The following is a 25,672-nucleotide window of genomic DNA, read 5'->3' as shown; positions in this document are numbered from 1 at the left end:
AATATAATCTCATATTTCCTCCACCGAGACTAATTCATTTTAAATAAATATGCATGTACTTGTTGATGAAAAAATTGCTGAAATATTTTTGCTTGTTTTATCGAGAATTTACTTAACGAATGTAATTCTGCAGTTCAGTAACTTAATTTAATTTAAATTTTAACGTTTACAAAATATTTCTAATTGTAATTTAATTTTTTAAAAGAATTATTTCTTCATTTTATTTCTGAGCTATTTAGTAAATTACGGTTCATTCGTTTTTTTTCTTTTCAAACACGCTACCTCTTCTATTAGCTAGTCCACAAATATATTGGAAAAGAACTTGACATTAAATAGAACATTCAAGAAGTAATGATTAAAGATAATTTAACAAAATAAAATGTGATTAAACGAAAAAAAATTGACTCATAATCCTACTTTGTCTCCAACTGTTTATGTAATAAGGAACTTGATAGTAGCAATTTTAATTTTGATCCATCAAAGATAGTTTAGAAAAAAAATGTTTTTATTTTTAATACTGATTGGACTAAGAGTTTTGGACATGGCCTAAGTCAATTTGACTTTGCATCATTCGATGTGAATCAAACCAGATAAAATTGACCTGAGCTCTATAGTAACTATTTATGCAATAAGAGGCTTGATAGTAGCGAGTAAAAAAATAATAACAAGCATTTTTTGCTGTATGACAATGTTGTGTGGTTTTATGTCAAGCAAGGAAATCCCAAGAGATATTAATGACCGCGTATACAGCCACGCGAAGTCAGCAAGTCTTTGTTGAAACCCTCGTCTAGGATCATTTTATATTGTTCCGGGTTATTATATTAGTACCCCTTAACGTTGACTCACGTAAAATTACAGCAAAGATAGGTCGACAAAAGATGATCTTTTTCCTTTTACAACGATAGAGAATTTTGCTATAAACATGCACCAACTCTCATCAACCATTTTTCCCTGTTATTTTGTATTTATAGCGATTTTATATGAAATTCTCTTTAGCTATAAGTATCAATAAAAAAATAATATTTAATATTTTAACAAGTTTCCATAACTACATACTTAGAACACAAAGAAAGCGTAAAAGACTGAAACGAACCACCATCAAGTATCCACTTGCATTCGTGGAAGATGCGCTTGCCTGTTGGAACCCATTGAAACTAGCTAAAAAAGAGGTTGTTAAAAATGTTATTGCTATCACGGTGGGATATGTACATTATATATACATTACACACTAAAATTCCAAATCTCTTAAAAGGTATCTGGAGCTTGATAAATATTAAAAAGTGAGTAACCGATACTTTTATTTATTCGCGTGATTGAACATTGTTACAAAGTTAATGGAAAAGAGCAGAAACAAAATACGTGATAATGACTAAGAGACTTATAAAACTCATTAAAAGTGCTTCAGTAATAATTTTACATCATGATTTTTATTTAATCAAATACTCTTAAAGTAATTTCACCGATCATTCTATTTACCATTGTAAACTATATTATTTGCTAGCTTTAATTGAATTCTAAGTTTAGCTCCAATAAACTTCACGAGTCTCTTTTTTTGCACAATACCATGAAATATTTGCAATACTTTTAAGTCTACTATTATTTCCTGACTCAGACTTTTATATTTCCTTGAATTAAATCGTTCTCAGACAGATAATAATAACGATAATGAACAGTAAAAGTTATTTGTGTAATCATTATTCAGAGGGAATAAAGTAATTCACAACGTCAAATAGTTGATGAAATTTCTGCTCCATCAAAGTACCGGTATTTCGTTTGCTATTACTGGTCAAATTGAATTGTTAACTACTTAACTGTCTCGTGGTCTTTAGACAACCAATCACAAAGCTGAGCTTGGTGTTCTACGAACATCAATCAGTTGGTTTCTCTATCGTTCAAGGCGTCTTGAATTGAGTATGTCACAGTGGGAATTCGGAGCGGCATTTGGTTCTCAAGACTCTCCAATTCTCCAGCTTCTCTCAATCGAATTGATCGATCTCAGAAGCCATTCAAGACATTGCTAAATCGAGAGCTAATGGCAACCAGTTCTCGGCAGTGATTAATATTTTTCGACTTTCTAACAATTTCTCGCTATTTACAAATTTATTGTAGCCTTCTGTCAAGTTGTAACTCATTATGGAGTACCCTTTTATCACGTCTACAATCATCAACACCCTTATTTCCTGAATTTAGTTTAGAATAAGAAATGTACGGAAGCGAAAAAGAAAGTAACAGCCTTGAGGGGGAAAAAAATTAAAACACAAGTTAATATTATTTACATAGAATTTAATTTTTACATAATTTAATTTCATCAGAAAAAAATTCTCTAAACGTTGGATGCCTTTTCTTTTTTCTCTATTTATATAACTTGTCTTTTAAAATTATTTTCCCTTTAGAAAAATTAAGTGAGATGAAGAATTTTTTACAATAATTTAATCAGAATAATTTATTCATTCTGTTTCTTTTTGATTTAAAATGAAGTGAGTTGTAAAAACTTATTTTTTCATTCGTAGATGCTGCTATGATGGACAGTGATGGGACTTTAGGCCGTGGGCCCACAAATGGGGGCCGTGGCCTGCGCCGTCAACGGTCCCTAGAATGGCGAGAACGGCGCGGATACGGAGCTCAGTCAAGCAGCGATGAAGAAAATATTCGGCATGCTGTTGGAGCAACTTCTACCAATATAAGAGGAGCTAGAAGTCCGGGACATGTTTTGGCATCACTTTTAGCCCAACAATATTCTGGTAAGCATTACAAGACTTGTGTAAAAGAATTTTTCTTTCAAATACTTCACGAAATATCTCTTCATATGCTTCTGAACAGTTTCAAATTTTGATATTTTGTGTAAAATCATTCCAAGTGGAATGAAATCTACACTTGTTCGTGGACTGAAAGTTATCGATTCTTTCACACATGAGGTTGCACAAATCATGTTTTTTACATCACACGCCAAACTTATTGTCTTCACATTTCTCGTCTCCACTGGCTTGAGAATATTTGTCTGACCAAATCAATCATTTCTACTTGATATCCTTTTGGGTTAGCATTTGATCACGTTGGAAATGGTGTTATTAAAAAATGTATTGCAAAATGTGAAGAAAGATATTTTTTTACTTTGATGTCTGATAATTAGTTGCTGTCAAAAAGTGTCTAAACATGAAACATATTCTCACAAAGTGTCAAATAAATCGATTTATTTTCTGTAAAATAATTCTTACCTCAATGTGTCTTCAAATGCAATTCAGCAAATGGGTATAGGAAGTAATATTGATGCTACATCACCCTTCTCCACTCCATCATTTTCTCTATACTTCTGTATCATTTCCACTTGCATGCTCTCCTTCATTACGGATCGTTTCAGATGCCACTTCATCTTACGAACTTCACTAATGAGTTTCAGCCGTTTCCGTAATGCTAAACTTTATTCTGTTTCAACAGTATATTGGAGCTTAAAGTGGAATCTGATAATACACAGTTGAACGAGATCAATAATTGTATCGAAAAGAACGTGATTTATGTACACAAAAAAAAATGATTATGCTTTTAGCTATTTTTTAGATTTAACTTTTTTCCAAGTCTCGTAGTAGCTTAGTAGATACACTTGTACGATTTTCTCTTATAAAATACTGTGAAATCTTTGCCTCCTTTCCTTCTCTTTGATACCGTCGTTCTCACGTCCGTCTGCATTTGTTCCAATTCACTGGCCGCCGATTACCAACTCCCTCACACCCTACCCATCGACTTTATCCTCATTCCTGTTTCTATTTTCCATCCCCTTTACATCCCTAAGCAAGAGTCCCTTCCCGCAAATTCACTTCAGTGCACAATGTCACGTAACCGCACTAGAAGTATATTGGTACAGAAGACTATTCGACAACCAAGATGTCTCGAGCTTGTACTTTAATGACTACTCATATTTTCCTTTTCACCGTCATCTAAGCGTTAAATCTCTACCGATTTAAGTTAGAAGAGGATTAAGATATAAATAGTTATAGTCATGTGTACCTTTAATAAATTCATGGGTCATAAAAAATAATTAATTGTTTATTCACAATAAACTATTTCGCTTTTATAGCAATTTTATCTTCATTGCAACTTTATATAAAATGATTATAATAAAAATTATAAGAGTTCACTAACTCTTAATAACCCTCATTTGGCTCCAAAAACATAGCATCTTTAAATTATATATTATTCATTGATGTAGATTAATGAATAATTTGTTTAAAATTCATAAATAAACTTCATCATACTTGTAAATATCTTTTTTTTTCATTAATTTATTATGAGTAATCTTTTTTATATACTTTTCTTTTATATGCATGAATTTAAAGCTTATATTTACTTTGAAACATTCATTTTTTATGTTTTTTTATTTTTTCTGTCTAGGTATGTTTCACATTAAATCCAAAAAAATAACGAAAATGTATATTCTGATGTGAAAAAAGTATATATGGGTTAAATAAGGCAAGAAAAAATAGTTTTGTTAGTTGCAAAGTCTTGTTAACCAGGAACAATAACTTCACAGAACATTAATCATTAAAGTAGGAAGGACATTACGACAAACTACTCGTTCTAGTTTGTAAAAAGATAATTTATCATCACTAGAGTTGCTAACTGCTAGCTATTGTCTTGTAGAAATCAAAGTAAGTACATTATATATCCTTGTAAACTCTATTTTTCTGAAACTTGTTTATAACATTATAAATATTTGATCAATTTCTGTTTGTTATATTTCAGTGAGAGCTACTTATCAGATGATGTATAGCGTTGATGAGAATTGTAATATGTTCTGAAGAGATTGAAGCCAGTGCAATTTATGTTCATGCAATCATTGATGTATCGATGATGAGCAAGAGGCGATAATTCTAGCAAGCTGCCCACTGGTAGACATAATATCGCCAGCTCATTACCTCCGCAAAGTTCATATCACGCTCCAGTGCCTTTTGTTTCGAAAACATTGTCGTTCACTGCAGGAATTTCCATTTTCCTGTAACAACACACACACATGCCAGGCCATTAATTAATGATATAAACGTGTTTCACCTAAACTGGTAGAATAACATATGAGTTCTATTGATATTTCAATCACAATATTTTTTCATCACTACTCCAACCAGTGTTTTGCATAGAAGAAAGATGAACTTGCGAAAAATAGTTTTATTTTACTTATCTCGTTTCCTTTAAGTTGAAACAAAAAGTCACACGAATCCCAAGACAAATTTCATACTGGACGTCTCTCTCACGAAGTCAAGAAGGACCAAGTTGATCCACCCTAATGTTGCCGTGAGGCAACGACTAAAAGCCACAACTTTGCCCACGAAGGGATGGAGAAACATCTCTCTTCTACTCTTACTCATCTTTTTCTTTTCCCGTCTTCAACTTTCACGACCAAGAGATCAGCAAGCTTCTCTAATGGAGCTTTTCCAAAGATTTCAGTTACAAGTTTAAAGGTCGAGGGAATGTAAATCTGTACTTTAAAGCAGACTTATTTGTCGTCAGATATTTATACTTTATTCATAATACACCATAAATCCTTGACAATTCTTTACGCAGTAAAAATCTTTGCTTGTTATAACTCTGTGCACGATCTCACATAAATGTACACTTCAACGCGATTTAAGAAATATTATATAAGTTATAATGCATAGAAAAACGTTTTTAGATTACAATATGAAGTTTGAACTTATTAATTCTGTTTCTTTTATAACATTAAAAATTAATTCAGAAAGTTTTAAAACCTATTGGCCATGAAATAAATGCATAATTGTTTGATGCAATTCAGTGTTTTTCTTTGATAATTGTTGATTACTTATAAAATAAGAAACTTTATAATTTATTTATTTGTTATTAATTCAATCATTAATTCATTCTTGCAACTAAATATTACTATCAATTCATTTAAAATTACTGATGAAATTAAAATGGTTCCTTCTATCCAATAAAACAATTTAAAATGTTTCTAGAGTTAAATCAAATTTAAGATGAAAGTTGAAAAAAAGATTGTTTTTTTTTAGAATGTATGTTAAGTAGGCTCTCAAATAAATCTTCAATAATATACATATAATAATTAGAATTTCTAACTGACCTGAGGTCTAGTGATCATCTGGACTACATGGTCATATGGAGAGTTTGTCGAGGCGTTGGTCACTATAGCGCACACCAGGCGCCACCACAACATGGTCCAACATAGCATGCTAGTACATAGAGCTGTATATTATGTATATATCCTCGCGTGTGACTAATAAATTCTGCTGGCGTAACCTACACAGCATCTCCGTTCTCCCTTACTTGGTGTGAATATACTACACACAGTGTAGGTATACAAAATGTTGATAAAATTCTTTCTTCACACCTACACATGAAGACAGGCCTTATATAATACTAAAATAGTCCTAGAGCATGATTAATTTCCTCAATGACGTTGTGTATTATCTTTCGTCAACATGAACACTAGATCAAGGGAAACGAAGTAAGGCTTTGTTATACGCAGTATGATTGCATATATAGCGGCAATGTAGGTAATATAACTAAGCTGTGCATCACTACTTGCCACTCAAGCTTGCGGTATCATGTAATCGAGTTGTCAGGCAAACTACCCCTTAGTAAGGGATGCGGCAACACTCTATGGTTAGATGGTATATCAAGAAGGTTGATGGATGTCGCGACATAACACCATATTGAATACAACAGTACATTAAAGTTTGTCATAACCTTGTAAGCTCTTTACTGTCTCTATTATTAAGAATAACTGAAATTCACCCACCTCCTCATCAATGACTATGAATTGTTGTCAAGAAATAAAAGCAATGAATGCTTGGCTGGGTACGTGGTTAAACTCAACAATGTCTTTTTATATCGACCGAATACCAATGTATAGCTATCACGAGGTTGATGAGCCTTAGGTCGATAATACAAATCAAGTTAGAAAATTGAAGACATATAATTTGCTATGATCATATTCAGAAGGAGGAGAAGAAGGAAGGTTTCTTTTAATTTTTCAAGCAACTATCATTTACTATCAAGTAATAGTTTAATTGTATTTATGTGGATGTATATAAGTACACGTCATATAAACTGCAGAATATAGTTGAAGGTATTATTTCTCCTTGCCATTACAACTGAATCTACCTGCTATAGCTATTGCGAGAGGGGCATTTAATAATGCAGAAGAGGGAATGCTCTTGGTCTCGAAATACCATGTGTAAGTCGTGATTAATATTTCAGACGTCGGCAAACGCGAGCGTCGAGAAGCAAGAGTGAGAACCGAGGATTAAGGGCGCTGAGCAAAAAGAGAAGAGAATTGCATGGCTGGCCACTACGAAAGCATGGTCACTCTGAGCGCCATTTCCTTGTCCAGTATACGTTTAATTATTCGCAAAGGAAATTAAGGTGATCCTTGATATTATTCATACTTGCTTGTGAAATAAATGAATGGATATAGACAGAATTATTTAACTGGGTAGACTAAGATGTATTACATCGCTTTGACTTTTCAGGAAATGTTGGAAACCTCGAGACAAGTTGGAAATCATAAAAGTCATAAAAAATAACAATTTGTCTTTTAGGGGGGCACTTAAATTCTTTTCCGACTTTTGCGTGACGCATCGAATAATTTCCAGATCTCGTAACGTTGTTTCTACGAGAATTATTATTTTAAGGATACCATTTCCTCGATTTCTTTCTGCTTCGATGGATGTTCGATGACAATGGAAGATATATAAAACAGCCAAGGGACAAAAAATTTCTTCAAATACTAGGGAAAATATAAGCTTTTTTTATACTCGTGACCCTTGATAATATGTTACTTGATATACCAAGTGGCCGTAAGGATAGTCATCGGTATACATGGAATGAGAAAGAAACTTCTTTACTTTTGTCATACGTACGCTATAAATGCGTGAGTTCTAAATATATCTATGACGACCAAGGGGAGAGTTGCCATTATACCTATTGATTGTAGTTCTTGGTATCGATAAGACTCCTCATAAATTGAAAATAATAAGAAAGAAGAGTGCATTTATGTCTTTTAAAGTAATGACTTGGAGATTGTCATCATAAATATCTTACGCTAGAAGGGAACAGTGCAATAAAACCAACATTTTTCTTTGTCATTAATTTTTCAAAATACTATCATTATAGTAAAACATCAAATTTTTCTAAGTTTTTTTTTATTAGCTAACATTCAGATAATTGTTAGATTTTCAATAAATTCATAATTTCATTACCAAACTCATGAAAAAGAAGAGTATATTTTCATTGTTAAAATTAATGAGTCTACTTTTCATTAAGTGTTTGTCAATAATACTATAAAATAAAGAAAAAATGGTTCAGTTTATCGTACCACTTTTCAATGTCCCAAAAATTATAAATATTTGTCGTAAATGATAATAAATCATCATTTTTTTCCTTCTTTTAATTGAGTATGTAGAGAAATATCCTTTGGAAAATTATTTGAAAATTAATTATAGAAGAGAAGTATTGAAAGTCAATGGCAAACGGAGTTATTAATTACCTGCCGATACTTCATTTAGGTTCCTTATCTCAAATAATCTATTTTGAAAAATTCCTTTCAAAAGCTCATATGACTCTATAATACTGGGCTGTCTTTCCGGAAATTTAAAATGGTAATTTCACTGTTTTCTCCCTCATCTTGCTGCCATAGCAACGTTGCTAGTGACAGCAACCGTGTTCCTGATCCGACATTTAATTTGCGTCAGAGTAACGCTCCCAAGTCCTGCATTCCCCTTTTTTCTATCACAAGCATCACGTTTTCCGATACATTTTTTCTATTATCCTCTTTACCCTCTAATATCGTCTAGGGCAGTACGGTCATGAAAGATTTTTTTTAACAGCAGACACATTAAGATGCCCGTAAATGTTGTAATGAAATAATTATTTTTTTTAATGGTACTTATTGATTCTTTCATACTTCAATCATTATGAGTTGGAAAAAGTTAATCTCATTAGTGTTCGTTTCTCTATTGTTTCATTCACTGTGAAATGTTTAGAGTACCGCCTCGGGTATTTTTTTATGATTTATCTTTTTATTTTTTCACGGAATAAAAAGAATAAATTCCAAGAGCTATTTTAAATAAAAAATGAAAGACAAATGAGTAAAGTAAGATCAAAAACTTATTAAACTTTAGTTATTTAATTGTTAAAAATGAAAGTAAAATAATTTTCTGCTTTTTTACAATAATTCTTATAAAATATTTCTTCTTATACTGTGAAATCAAATATTATATTATAATGTATTTACATATGTAAATGTAATTTGTAGAATACAATTATTCATGTATTTATTGCGCAATGATACATTTTATTCTGTCAATACATGAATAGTAAACGTTTTAAACGTATGTATCAATAGGTATAAAGTTCTATATGATACTTATAATATAGATTCTTCAGAGATATTTATAGTTGAAAGCACACATTTTTCCTGCAGAAAATATTCACCGGCCTATTGTTGAGTGAATGCTATTGAATGTATAGAAAAAGCGAACACTTTATTTAATTTCCTTGACTTGACTTAATATTACATCTATTCTTGAATCGTTGAATTAAATTTCTAATTTTCTGTATAGTCCAAAGCGTCAATAGGTTATTGATTGAAGCAAAATTCCTTATGATTTTTTTTATCAATGTTCTGATGGATCTATAATATAGAGTTTATACTACAATGCTGACAGATGCAGTCAAGTATTCATTAATTTTTCCTTCAATATTCTACAAAGATGAGAATTCATCTAAATGTTCAAACTGCTTTTTAATAATATAAGGAATATGATTGCCAAGTCAATAAAAAAAATGTATAGCTGATTTTTTTATTTTAATTAAATTATTTTCCATTTTCTGACACAAGAAAATAGTTTTCAAAGAACGAACTGATAAATTTAACCACTTTGATGAAAGACAGCTCCTTTGTGAATAACTTCTTAACTCCAGACAACTGGTGAAAACGTAACCATAAATTTCAATGTAAAGGAGAGCAATTGTAAGCTCCAGTAAGACGAATCGCAGTGATGTTTAAGTGGAAAGGAAAGCTTCTTTACTGAATAGCATCATGATAACGTCAGCAAAGTTGTTCAATGAGTGGCCAATTATATATCTGATTAAGTTGTGAAAACTAGTCACGAATAGGTAAAATAATCATTAATGTTTTTTTTTTTTTTTAAATTAAATAATCTTGAATGAATTTAAAACAATTATTTTCTTTTTTTTTTTTTTTAGGTATAAATACAAATTTATTGAGCTGAATTTCTTTTCTATTTAGCAGCCAAGTAGAGCATGCTTTTCAACGCTATCTGGAGACGGAGTTTGTAGATTCATATAGATCAGAAAGTATAATAAAGACATAGAAGAGTAAAAGAAGCTGAGGTAGAGCTAGGATTGAGGTTGACGGAGGCACTGGTAGACGAAGCTAAAAGACAGGCATGAGAAAAGGCTGAGAAGCGCAAGATGAAAAGAGGGATACTTAGAAAAAGGGAGAGAAAGATAGAAGGATTGTGAAGCGAAGAGGGCATAACACAATTACATGTGGGGTTGATGCTGGCTTTGCTCTCTCAGCTTGGGTTGGCGTACGGGGGTGCTCCCAACGGTGGGTGGCAAGATTGAATATGAAAGTTTAATGCGAGCAATATCAGCGCCAGTGGCCCGACCCACGGCTACTCACTCTCAGAGACGTCTCGACTATTGCAGTGTCTATCTTTGGTCTCACTTTCTCATTTTCTTTTTCTCTTTTATTTTAATTTTTTCCATTTTTCCTTTACACTTGTATATCTTATAGCCTGGATATAGAGCTTTTACACCTCTATGACTCGTGTACTCTCTGTCTGACGTCTGGGTTAGCCAGTGTAAACTGGGTTCATATCTTGACATAAGAATTTTTTTTCTTTTCATCTACAGAGTTTGTTGGATGGATTTATACGTTTTAAAACAGATTTCTACACACATTTACTTCAATAAATACATATAGCTGTGATAAAAAGGGAAATTTACTATTTTATTTTGATATTTAAAGAAATGTAAAAAAAAAAAGTTTCTGCTACAAAGAATTTGTTCTATAGTTTAGAAACTGTGCTTTTAGCTATTTATAAAACTTTGCTCATTAATTACAGACAAGATTCAATCCCCCACCTTTCAACCCTTCTAGTGTAACTATCAAGACTTTCATCTCGTGTTTTTACTCTTTACTTATATAAGAGAATATCCTAACGTTTTCTTACTAGTGGTTTACTCCCTTTGTTTCTACCAAGAGAAAGGAAATTTAACAGAAAATTAGGAAACCTTCTATATTCTACGTTACTTACCGACATGCCTATTTTCCCACCACACAAAATTGCTCCTTTAATTAATAAAGAAAATGATCTTCATATCACTCATCTTTTAGTGTACTGAAAGTATTATGGATTAATTCTTTGAATTTTTTAGTTGCTATCTAATTAATATTTGATTCACATGAGGTTACTTTTTTATTTATTCCATTACTTCTCTCTTGGATGAAATGGCATGAATTTCTAGAGCTTTTTTTCTTGATAAGGGTGGATACATTCAGCAAACATGATTTTAAAGTAATGCGGGTCAGCTTAACGATGCACAACCGAGTACTATCAACTGAAATAACACTGTACGATGCACATCATTCGAGTATTTGATGCTACCTAGCAAACTCGCGCTAACCTACCAGCAAGGAAACAATAAAAATGGAATGATAGCTGTACCCAAAGCGCCTCTGGTACTCTTGAGATAGTTTGAGACGATGAGAATTGTAAACGTAAAATGCATACATGCACATGTTCGAGCATCGATTTGAACAGTTGAACGTTTTTTGCTGAAGAAAATGAAATGAAAGCTTGAGAGAAGTACACTGGGAAATCGATAGATAAGTGCGGTTCAATCCGCAATCAAAAGATCAGATTATTTTTGCTTCATTCAAATAAAATGATTCCTGGAATTGATAACAATGTCAATCAAATTTCTTTCTCAAATTTAACTATTATAGACATAGATAAATTATCTAATTATAATACAAAATCTGAAATTTAAAATAAAATTATAAATTAAAGGAATTATTTGAATTTTTCGAATAGTATAGTTGGCTTTAAAATAATATTATGCAATAGTTATCTTTTTGAAATTCAATTAAATAACATTTATGATAGATAATATTTATTATATTTTGTTAGCATTAATAATTAATGAGAATGTTTAATAAATTATTTTTTATTTATTTTTTAATGCTTTAGTTGAATTAATTATTATTAAAGGTAAGCTGATATATTAAAATTTAATTAATTCAGAAGTTTTGAAAATTCATAAAATGAATATTTGTTAAACATATTATCGTCTCGAACAACACTGTAAATAGATAATGTACAATTCAATCGTTAATGAAATTTAATAATTGTATTATTTTGAAATAAAACTAAATCAAAACGTATTATTAATTAGATTAACATTAATATTTATTAGATACTAACCAATATGTGATAACAGAGAAATTATTATTGAATTTATAAATTTACTTTTTTGTTTAAAAACCAAAGTAGAAGAAGAATTTAAATTTTCGCACTTCAAAAATAGGGGACGCCAAAGTAAAGTTGCTTTTGTTCGTTGAAGACGCGTTAGGGGGCGCTAAATTAAGACGCGTTCCCGCTCACTTCTCGTGACGTCATTTAATGGCGTCAGTCCCGGCCGTGACTGACGCTATCCACGTACCGTCCGATTTTTTCGTAAAAAATAATAAGTAATATGCCAATATACATGTAAAATTATATCAAATTTAATAGATAATAATTATCGGAACAAATAAAACATATATTCAAAACTTGTAATCGAGTATTTCGCGTAAAGACTTTTATCGAAAATCTAACATGAACTTTGTTGCCACAAGGCGTCATAATGCTATTTTTTTATATATGCGACAATCTTACATGAACGATTTAAAAAAATGAAAATTATATATGGAAATGATGTAATTCTTCAACTACATGATGCTAATTAAAATGATGAATTAGCTTTCATGTACAAATTAATTCAGATAAGAGAAGATGGCTATTATCTATATGCCATAATGGCTTGTTGGCCAACGTAGATGCTCCAGTAAAACTGACTGAAGAGTAACTGATGATGTTATCCATTACTGAAATGTTGACATCTATTATGCTTTTATAGTAGGTATCATGAAGAATTATGCAGATGATTTAATGGAGTTTAATCATAAACAGAATTTTCTCATCATTGAATAATAATGATTTTTATTTTGGTAAGTTTTCGTTCTTCAATAATTTATGTACAACAGTCTGCAATAGAATAGAAATTTAAAAATTTTATTTAACTCATATATGCTTTAAATTTTTATTCTCAAAATAGATGAGAATCTGAAATACATCCATGTATATTTTGGTCAATTTCGAAAATTCCTCAATAATGTAAGGCAAACATGCAGTATATGGAATCTTGTTGTGGGAATATTATATCATGTTACATTTGACAGCTTGTTCTAATTCCATAGTATGTTCAACTAGGACTAAACGTTTGGAATGAAATTTTGCAGGTACGAGCGATCGGACGTATCGTACAGTTTCAGATACGGAAGGCGGAGTAACAACGGATAATCCAACGATGCCATTTCCAACACCACCGCCAACGCTGACACCGAATCACCGACAAGCTTCACCGTTTCCCATGGAAAGCACGAATTCCCGCCGACATCATTACAATAGCAGCGTGCCGTCAGATCGATCGCGTAACGGCAATGGTTGGTAATCCTTCAACATCGTTTTGGCTAATGATCTTTTGAAGTATATACATATACAGCAAGGGTTTTTTGATCAATTGTTGTTGTTGACCACTGCAGGCGAGGTGATTTATGCGGCGCCCACGAAGAAATCAACTTCCGGAGGCACTGCTACTGGTACTGATGGTGGTAGCACTGGTGGTGGTACGCTAGGGAGACGAACTCGTCGAGGTCAACACAATAGCGCTTTAAGCTCAAGCTCTACAGCTAGTGATCGCTCTGAGACGATTTACACTGACGAGCATTCCCACATGAACCTCAACAACGGTATGTTTTTTATTTCTATTGAACTTTCATTTGAATTTATTCTCAATTAAAAACAAATATTAAAATTATCTTTGATTAAATTCCACAAATTCCATGTTACTGAATATTTTTCTAATAGAATGCTATGAAAAAATATTTGACATTGTGATATACTACGGTAATATGTTACATATTCATCTCTATGTATTTCTCTTTCTACATGTTGTTCAAAGATACTTTTATTGGCTATTTTATTATCTTTCCATTATACCTCGGGTATTTTTTTTCATTGGATTGATCTATGTTTAAATTGTTTTTTTTTTTTTTAATGTGGAAATTGGGATCAGCTCATTTCATTATTCAGGAATCTCGAAAGGATTGGATCTTGGAATGGAATGACAAATATAACAATTGAAGTCGTAGGAAATTCATCGGAATCAATATCAGTTATTTCTAAGAATGACGACCTAGTAGAATAAAAAGAGGTAAAAATTGTACCAAGCAATTTCGACGGAAAAAATCTCGTTGAAATTGGAGTAATTACGTGATTCGAAAGAAGCAATATATATATGAACAAAATGATGCTATTTGAATGAGGGTCACGGAAATTCAATCAATATGAAATCCCAATTAAGAGTTTGAATTTTGGTAGTAAAGTTCCTTCGACGTTTGGAGAATCACCCTTCATCCGCCTCTGACGCCGGTCAGTAACAACATTACGGATTAAAATCTTTTGCACGATAAGTTAACGAGCTGTACCACGAATGCAATTACCGGCTATAATGTAATTATTCTCTCATATTGAAAGCAACCAAAAGTTGAATGAAGTTTCAGTAAGATAAGTGAATTTATTTCAGAAAGTGATATTAATAAGCTTTAACATTAAACTAGGGTTTTTTTTCAGTGATTCATAAAGTAAAAACATGTTAAAATCCTTAGATATTTACGTTGTGAAATATAGTGGAATTATATTTTGTTAGTACAGTGATGGCTAACGAGTAAATCAAGTCTGAAAAGTGATGATAATGAGCTTGAACGCCATTTTATGAGTTTTTTGTTCATTATTGTTTATGCAAAAATATTATTAGAGAGTTTAAATGCTCACAGGAAAATTCATCAACAGTGATAACATAAGTGAATTTATTTTAATTAGCGAAACGTTTTATTATGAATTTCTATTCATGGATTTATTAGTATTAATTTTAAAACTTGATAATTATAAACTTTATCTTAAATTACGTACTTATTGCTGTAATTGATACAGAAAATTTATCAAGCTTATGAATATTCATATATAATTAATTAAACGTACTCTACATAAGTCTGGTTAATGAAATAATTATACAATAAAGATTTTACAATCAACTCCAACACGTTAACAGTGAAATGACTGAAAAACTGTTTTTATTTCGCTCCATGAAAAGTTTATTAAATTCATTAACTGTATTTGTTTCAAAAGTTGCTGTCTATTGTTGTCCAGCGTACGTTCCGGTTCTCTCGCGTTCATTCCCTCTTGAGCTCCATGTCCTCGGTCTGGTTGCGTAACCAAGTTAGAAGTTAGTGGAGCTCAGGCTAGTTAGCGTAAGTAAAGTTAGTGGACAGTACTATATTGTTTTTGGAAAGCCAAGGGTATTTAGGCCTCCTACTAAGTCTCTAGCCGCGAATACAGTCAGGTTTAAGCTCTAAAATGACGTGGTTAACATCGTTTTGAAGCTCAAAATGAGAAAGTGTACACATAGAACTACATCTTGGATTTTAATTGTCTTACTGGTAGTGCATGTTGATCCCTGCAGGTCACTAAACTTTTTAATGAATCCGTGAGAATCTCATTTCTGAACGTTTGACACTTTCCAATAATCTTTTAATCAATTTTATTGAGTTTTCATTTATTTGTAATAGTTTTTGAAACTTGCAAAAGTCAACAACACATTTATGGATTTTTCCATGTACAAATGATTTAATTAATAAAAACTTGTCGATAGTTTGTAAATTAATTTTATAGACAGCAACATGTGCAATCAACTTTTTCAATACTAGAAAAATTAAAACTATGTTTTCGTAATTAAAAAAAATTCTTGCTTGTTATTTTTCTGTTGATGAATAATTTATTACACTTATTAATAAGTTTTTTTCTTGACTCTTAGGCTTGCTAGTGATGAAATAAAAAAAGTAGCAAATAATAAAAGTAAAAAATTATAAAAGTTTATTTATTAAAATTTCAATAAGGGAAGTGGATGTAATGTGATAGTTTATAAACCATTCTACTGCTTGAGCTTTAAATTTTTGACTGCTCGCTAAAATAAACTAATAATAGAGCTTATATTGCTAAAGACTGAAGTCTCGAAGCTCGTTGAAATTAACAGGATCGGCTGAGTGGTAATTCCCATCCGAATTTCCGACGGGATATTGCTTGTCGGAATGTCCCTGCGGTCTAATGCCAGAATGTCGCGGCATCTATTAGCAAATGGTTCCCAACGGTCAGAGTTTGCTCGCGTTAACCTGGCGTGCACTTGTCTCCCTGCTCTTTAGGCCTCGAGCACCTTATTCACTAACGAAATGAAACCACCGCTGCTTGTTGACGGCATACAGTACGTTGAAATTAACAACCATCCATGATCCTAACTATAGATTAGGATATAATGAAATGAATTTGTTTTTAATAAATTAAGAGTTGAAGATCATGAAAGATCACATGATTATGATCCATTTTAGAGAACATCAACTCGTTTAATTGATATTAAATTTAATTGTGCTAGTTTAGCTAAAATAATCTGTCTAGAACAGTCAGATTAATTACTTGAAGCTTTCAAGTAGTAAAACATTAAGTTGTTTTAAAATATTGGTGGATTAAATTGACTTGTTTTGTATTTATACGTATTATACATATTGATCAATTAGTTTTTCATGTTTCGTAGAGTAATTATAGAGGTATTTTAATTCCTTAGGATTACCCAAATAGAGATTTAGGTCAACCGTATCAAAATTCACATACTGTACATTATTGACTAAATAACAATAATTCAACTAGATTTACTCATGGAAATTTCAATTTTACGTGCAACTTGATGAAAATGAAATAAACAATAATAACTGTATATGTAATTTAAAATGTAATTAAAAATATGATATTAATGGGATAAAAAATCCTTTGATATAAAAGTGTAAATGCGTAGGTATAATTTAATCTCAGCAGTATATCATGAAAGTTGAATTCCTCTAGAAATCAAGTTGGCTGACAACAAACCATTGAAATCAATAGGAGTGAAAAATTCAGGAAGCTATAAATACTTTTCGACTAGATAACTATTCATGAAAGTTGGTGGAATCTCGGACGTTAATTCGAATCACTGTCACGTCAACTGAAAGGGCCTTTCTAGGTAGTCAATTTAGCACATCTCATGCTGCAACCACACAGAGTTATATACTATGAACAGGCAAAGTCATTCTCGAAGCATGAGCTTCGCTGCCTCAGGAAATAATTCGTATTTACATGAATATTGAATATGTACTCCTCGGCACTGGCGTTAGTCCATTAAATCAAATTACCTACGTGAACCACTAACCACATCAAGTCACTACCGGCCACCTTGCACCCTTTTGCAACGTCTGACTATAATCCCTCATTGCTACTTGCCTCGATTTCTATCTCGATTTTCGATTTCATCTCTTGTTCCCAGCGTGACCAATTACGTTGAAGGACTTGTGCTAGGTGTCACTGACGGACCATCGTGGTCTATAATTGGCTCTCCGATTTACAGAGCTAGTGAATGTGTTCTGCCAATCTTTCACTGTGTGAAAGCTCATCTAATTAGATTAATTGAACAGTGCAATAAGAGACGGCCATATTAAATTCGTTATGTAGTCGCAACCACTGCACATTTCCTGATCCAATTCTGCACGCTATCAGTGCATAGATGTAAAAACTGACAAATCACAATAAAATTTTAATTATTTTATTAATTAGTTTATTTGTCTATTGTTTACTGATTAATGAAAAAATTATAAGAAATGTAAATAAAATGGCAGTTTGAATTCTGATATTAAATTTGATTTATAAGCCAATAGAATTTTATGAGTAATGACATAACTTTTTTATTGACCACATAATAAATGATCACGAAAGCTCACTAACCAATTATGCATTACATATGTTATCACTGTCGAAATTCGAGCATGCGAATTGTGTCCGATATAACTGTAACGAATGTACATATATGTTCTGCGGAATGGAAGTTAAAGTTATTCGAGATACGGGGACAGACACGGCTGTTGCCGACAGAAATGCATTACCACGTTTCACCAGACTGGTTTAATTAAACTATTGCTACTATATATATTTATATAGATGCACATATAGACGTATAGTGGTAGTGAGAGAATCGAAAGATTAGAGTCAACGATGCTCTGTTCTCACCACTAGATTTTTTCTCGTATGTCTTTTTGTATTTCATATTTTCTACCAATTTTCTATCAAATTATGATGTAAAATATGTATAAAAATGACCAAGTATTTGGAATATGTTCTTTCTACATTTTTACTGTCGAATAGATTATTACATGGATTGTTTTTTCAAAAAAATGTGATTATAGAATTTTTTTAAATTTTATTAAATTCAACTTTTAATGAATTTAAATTTTTGTAAGCTACTGGTAATTTTTTCAATTAAGAAAGAAAGTTCTTTTTAAAAGAATCTCTTCAAATATTAGCATAATTTCTTCCAATGTGTAGTAAAATAACAAAAAAATTTGTATTGGAAAATTCATGAAATTTCTTTTTCATAATAAAAAATAATGCATCGATCGAAGTTTTCTATAAAAGTATTGCTTCTATACTTGGAACATATTTAAATATAAAATTTATTTTACAATAAGTATCATCAATTTCTTTCTTCCAATTTAATAAAAATATGTTCAAAATGTATTTACAGTGGTGTGAAACCGAGCAAGCAAGGCATCAATATGTACGATTATGTCTCCAATTAAACTTCACCAGTATGCACATACGGTGCAAAAGCTTTAGTGTAACAAACAGGATAATTTGAAACAATTCTGTTGAATCGTACTCATTTATCGCTCCGACAATTCTCATGCATGTCTAATAATAACTTCAGTTCATATCACATTTTGTCGTTGGTTGAAATGCTTTCCAAGTTAATTTATTTCTTGAATCGAAAGCCTCGAGTCTTGATTATGGAGCCATATCTTATGCGAAATAAATCTTGTGGTCTGCAGTTAAACCCTTTTGCGATATCTTTGTCGGTTTAATTAAGAGTGAAAAAAGAAATATAAGAGAAGAAGAAAAGAAAATCAACTACGGTACTTCCATTATCGAATATTACAGAATTAGTGGCTAGATAGAGGGAGACAGAGAGTAAGTTACGCTAGCTTGCCGAAAGCGCACGATAGACCACTGGTTTGTAGTTAACATTGATTTACAATAATGTGCCTTGCAACATTAACAATCTCTAATGGTTATACATTGCACTAATTATATACATACATAGCCGAGTATTCCGATTTCAAATTTATTGTGTAACTGTCCTGAATCCCATTACTAATTTGGTAATATAATCGATATTCATCTCATTTCCATATTTAAGTATGCCAGCCTTTTTATTTCATCTTTAGTAAGTTTTCAAGTTTTGCCATCCTCATTTGGTTGGTAATAAGCTCACCAATGCTTCATTACTTAACAATATGTATTAATTATTGTTCATGGAACTTTTCAATTATCTATGAATCATTTATTGAATTTTTAAATAGTCAGTTTCAGTAAATTGCTAATAGTTATTAATAATTATTAAATGATTTTACAAAGTTTTTTTTTCACCTTGCAAAAATGCTAAAAATTGAAATGATTATTCTAAATTTTACTGCATATAAATAAAAAATTAAATTAAGCTCATCCTATATGAAGCAAGAATAGTCTTAATGTGAATGTGATAAGAATATTTTATTATTTAATTTTATAATTAAATAATTGAATAAGTGAAACAGGTGGATGATAATCTTATTAATAGAGTTATATATTAAATTTTTTCTTCAAGAACCTTATGAACTTTTCATTAAAAATAAAAGATCTAATTTTATTCAATTATTAAATTAGTTTTGATGATTGCTAATTTTATTAGAATTTTAATGAGATTTTAAATTTAAAATTGACAGTGATATAAACTTAACAATTGTTTTCCATTTTTATAAATTGTGTTATTGAATTATTAGAGTTTTAATAATTACATTATTTCTACTTTCGATCATAAAGTACTAACAAAAGAATTAGTTCAAATTAATGTTTCAAAGGAATGTAAAAAAATGAATAGTTATTAAATAGTAGACTGTAACACATAGCTTTACTAATAAAATAAATTTAATTCATTTTCAGTAGCTATCACATTGAATTAATTATACTTATTGTATTATTGAATTGATATAAATAACATTTCAGATGTGTTGAGTATTATAAAATTGGATAAAGGAAGTTTATCGTATTTTCTGGTCGTTTAAATCTCTTTAATATTTACTCTATTATGATGTTTTCTTTTCTTGAAATGAGTTAAAAAAGTTTTATCGCGCATAAAAGTGAAGGAGAAAAAAAGAGTGGTGGTACAGAATAAATATTACAAGTTGCAATTGAGTAAAAAATTCATAAGAAACGCCAACGACAGAGTCGAATGTAAAAGATTCATAAGTAATCTCGCAGAAACTCTTATTTCAACTGTGTTTACAGAGTACAGAGAAAATAATTTACTTTCATCCATAATTTTATTGTTTCAAGCGCTCGAGGTTTATGTGTGGTATGTTAGCAGAGATGCTCGTTTCATTTTCTCATGCAGATAATGGCCGAGACTCACCACCAGAACCAGCGCCGCCAGAAGTACCACCACGTGGTCCATCTCTGTTAGCTACACACACTCTACGAGTATCACAGCAGAATCGTAATGGATGTCCACCAAATACTACCGCAGGATTTACCCTAACAACAGATGATGTGCAGTCGGAGTCATACTCTGGTAAGTAAACCACCCAATATATTTTATCTTGAAAGTATAATAGAATAATTTAATTTTTAGAGTGAAATCATACAGCGTTTATGCGAGCTCACTAAATATTAGTTAAATAAAAAAACGCATTTCAGAGGTTGATAATATAAAACATGAGTAGGGTATAAATGAAATGAAACATAGTATCGTAAAGTTGAGGTTTTGAATTCTGTTGAAATTAACGTAGTATATGCTGTATGAAAATCTGAATTAACGTAGCTTTTCTCGTTAGTAATTTGCCGTAAATTTACATTCTAAAGGAATATTTGTTTCAAGGTATTTCTATGGACAAATCATTAGTATATTACAGAAATCGAACGACCATTTTGGTGAATTAAATGTGATAGAGAACAGTTATGAAGAGAATTTATATAAATGCCACTAGAGAACTCGATGGTGGCTTTCATTACTCAATTTACATAACACCACACTCGAATTGTGTCTGTGAACGCTCATAAACAGTACAGTTGTATATATTCAGTAACAATCGTGATAGCTCGCGCGTTATAATTTGCTTATTAATTATCAGCATGATAAGAATTCAAGTGGGCATCAAACCAATTGGAAATAATCAACGTCAGCACATCGGATATTTTCATATTTTCATCTATAATTAATAGTGAAAAATTGATATGCTTATATTTTCCATTAGTATTCAAGTTACATTTACTATCAAATGCTTTTCAATTAATTACTTTTGCTCTAATGAAACTCTATTTCGTATTTATTTATTAACATGGACAAGTAGTCCATTATTGAATGTCATGTCTACTTTTTTCACTTCTTACCTACAACTACTCTTGTATTTAATTATTTTTCTCATGCACTTTATCGTTTATTAATCAGTGTTTAATTAGCAACGATTATTTTTATTCGAGTTTACTTGATGTTGGATCAAATGAATACACTGTTTTAATATGAGTAAAGTAAAAGCAATTATTGCAAAATTAAGTAGCTTAAATGGTTGATAATGTTTTCCATTTTATAAGTCTACTTTTATTTTCCAATTCTAATATTAAATTTAATTCTACGAAAATACTCACATGAAAAAAAAATATATCGAAATGAATCTCGTGGATGTAACGTTGCTATATTCACATGGGACTTAATGTCTAGTCATTCTACAACGAAAGAAATATCCATGAGACCCGCGAGAACGCAAGAGAGAAGAGCTCTCATACAACCAAAACGAGCTGAGTATTATTATCTTGGGTACTTTCGTATTTTTGCATAACCGCAAATTAGAAATAATTACTGTTGGACCCAAAGGAGGTTAGTTACATTACAGATAACGTTGTCTCAACACTGTCCTTTATGAGATGACAGCGTTATCTAGAGCTAAGAAATTCCATTGATACTTTTAAAAGAATTCTAAACTCGTCTTCAGAATAGAAATGGACATATCTTACTATAACCACAGCTTGAAAGTTTGTAATAATTCATCATCATACTTTACCTTTTGGTAGAAAAAAAAATTTCTTAGTTTCATTCTAATTATTATCTTAATGTGTATTATTTATCGTAATGGGCATCTTCTATTTTAAAATTTCAATTATTTTCAAGTTGATGAATAAATTAAGGTATATAGATATAAGGCAAATGAATGAAAAGCAGAATTCTTATTGAGATCTTATTTATTAAACAATTTTCTTTGCCAAGTTTATCAATAACACGTAGTAAAACTCGTGATTTGTTCATCCATGATAGAATCTATTTAGTCTGTTCGTAGATTTTGTAATTTATCTGTTGAAAATCGATTGAGCAGAAAAAATGAAACATGTCATCATTTTACGAAAGTGTAAGTGAACTGCAAACTGCAAAGCATTATAGGCGGAGTTGAAGTGAAGGATTAAAGGTTGGGTATAGCTAAACCAAATCCATTAAAGCTTGTAACGACGGAAAACAATGGAGGTTGAAAAGAGGTTCGTGGAGAAATTCAATTACATTATGAGACGTTTTTCCGAAACCATTAAGGGATTAGGATCGAGCTACTAGCTCGCCGTAACCAGTCACGATAGTAAAAATAGTCTTCATCGTTTACTAGTTGAGTCGATGAACCAATAGACATTGCTTTGGGTTATGTGCGCGTGCTTGAGATTACTGTTTTCGCAACTCATTCCTGTCTGAAAGTAATCCATTATTCTTTTTATTCAATATTTTCTGTGTTTTTAATTGCATTCTTTATCAAAGTTGTCACTATCATTGATCACTTGTAATAATATCTACTGAAATAATTGTATTTGTTCCAGAGCAGTTGCATGAATATAACAGCTATTTTTGAATCAAAGGGAAAGCATAAATACTTGCCTTTTTTCACGAATGCGAATGGGATTATTAAATGTTTCTTTTTCCCTTTATTTTTTAAAAAAAAATTATGACTACTACTGATGCTTTTTTTTTTATCTACATTATATTTCTACAAAGCTTTCATCCTCCTCCCTATAAAGATACACTATATATGAACTAGCCATCACTGGTTGACGTGACCACATCTAGCACTTAACTGAAATATAAAGAGAACACTCATATTACGGGTTTCTTCGTCGAATGAAATTGCCATAAATGCGTAATATGCAAGTTATATTCTTCCTTTATAATACTTTGATATCTATGTCCATACTCGTACATATAAAAGACGTTACTTTTCATTAGTGAGATCATAAGTTTGATATCGCATCTTTTCCGTTTATGTTCCCATCAAAAGCTTCGAATAAGTTGGAAAAAGTAATCCAAAACTGCGTGAAAATAAAAAATAATATACAATTAAAAAATAAAATGCTTGGATAGATGAAGAACGAGAAAAGAAGGTTTAGTATGATTGAATTTATTGCATTCATTATGAAATAATATTTTTTTTAATAACATTGAACAATAAAAAAAACTAATTTTTCAAAGCTATAAAAAATACTCTTCAAACCAAGTGCTTTTAAATTGGAAAAAAATTATTTTATTGATTAAAAAAATTTCTTGTTGATAAAAAAGAAATCTTTGAGAATAATTATCTCAGATTTCATGGATTATTTTTAATGTCTGTGTGTATCTGTACAATGTTTACGATTTTTGTCGAAAGAGAGTGTTGATGTAATGGTTTATTCGCATCACTGGCAAAAGCAAATGTTAAAAGAGGATAGAAAGTTAGATGAAAGAATAAGTAAATGTTGACTTTGCATATATTTGTATAACGTTCTCAGAATTTCGTTAGATATGGGGCAAAGACGAAAGATAAATTGCCTTGATGAAAATAATATAGTGGTAGAAATTTTAGTAGTTTAATCGTCATATTAGCAGTGGTGACTGGACCCAAAGCTTCATGATGCTTTGAAATAACTCAGCTGAGTGTGTGCGTTTTACACGCGTAGTATCAATTATCGCGTTGCTAATTGCTATTTATTAAAGGGTGACTGAAGCAATATACACGCTATATCATGAAAGTCATTTTCACTGTAAGAGAGATCTTGTACGCGGATTACATGTTGAAGCTTAAGAACAACGACCTGGTTTCCCAGGTCACTGCAAGCACGACCTCACGCTCTGGTTTATCACCTGACACTTCATCGATTTTAGCTCGATTTATTGAGCACCAGAGGTTTACGATCCGAGTTACAAACGTATAACAAAAGATCTCAAAGGGAAGATAGGGTGAGCTGTACAGGCTCTTTTGCTACTTAAGGAGGAAGATGAGTCTTTTGAGGCTTCTCGGATTTAACAACCAGACTCCCTATGTATCCATAGCGTACATACGTTGACACAGCGCACCATTTCATTAATCCTTCTTATCCGTTATTTCTTGAGGGAGATGCGCGTAGGAGTATTAATGTTCCGATTCTTAGCTTAAATTAAGCTATTAAAGTGCATCCAATCGTAATTCATGGTTATTGCTGCTGTACTCTCTATTGATTTAGATATTAATTAGTTATCGTTTTATATCAAATAATGGTGGCTTAAATGAAATCCCCAGAGTTGTACTTGATTAAGAGTGAATGGCTTAGGTACTCCAGTTGTTGTTTTGATCTATATCTAGATTGTAAAATCATTCTATTAAATTACCAAAATTTGAATTAACTGGATAGAATGTTTGTTCAAACATGGAACAACATTTAATCAAATAAATGCTTTATTTGCACAAACGATAGTAATTTATGAATTATTTTACAATGAAGTAAAAGACATTATTTATGATTAAGATAAGGTATATTTTATTCGAAAGATTATAGTGTAATTAAAGATCATAAAATGGTCTAATGTCTGAATAAACTGTGCCTAACTCCTTGGGTGAATGTTAGGCAGTCTAATCCCTCTGGATACAGGACTGTAGATACACAAGTAAAGCATGGAAATTCTCGTTGCTGGAACATTTAGCATCACCACTGATTACTTAGCGTACTGTAGTAGAGAGGAGAGTACACTAATTCCCGCTTTGTCCATTTCACCCCTCTTCTCCACAATTCAGAAGCTTTAAAGCTTGTAACAAGTTGAAAATTTCCCACATGAGTCCCTTGTTTCATGTCTCGTGAATATCGCATTGTTTGTAGGCAAAACGTTTGTCATTATTTCAACAAATTTATTGCAACTTGACGTTATCTTT

General features: G+C 31.3%; 1 protein-coding gene across 2 annotated transcripts in view; it reads left to right on the top strand.

Annotated features, from left to right (window-relative positions):
• Ten-a (tenascin accessory) overlaps nt 1-25,672 on the top strand; it is a 297,917-nt gene that overhangs the window by 87,748 nt on the left and 184,497 nt on the right. For both annotated transcript variants that reach the window (XM_035092066.1, XM_035092067.1), the window contains 4 exons: nt 2,511-2,741; nt 13,559-13,762; nt 13,862-14,068; nt 20,881-21,057. In XM_035092066.1, the coding sequence (XP_034947957.1) occupies nt 2,511-2,741; nt 13,559-13,762; nt 13,862-14,068; nt 20,881-21,057 (819 nt within the window). The remainder of the gene's footprint in view (nt 1-2,510; nt 2,742-13,558; nt 13,763-13,861; nt 14,069-20,880; nt 21,058-25,672) is intronic.

Source organism: Chelonus insularis, unplaced genomic scaffold, assembly GCF_013357705.1.
Source record: "Chelonus insularis isolate UGA/USDA-ARS -01 unplaced genomic scaffold, ASM1335770v1 contig_93_pilon, whole genome shotgun sequence".
In the NCBI taxonomy this organism is placed as follows: Eukaryota; Metazoa; Arthropoda; class Insecta; order Hymenoptera; family Braconidae; genus Chelonus; species Chelonus insularis.
This window is presented reverse-complemented; position numbering and strand designations above follow the sequence as displayed.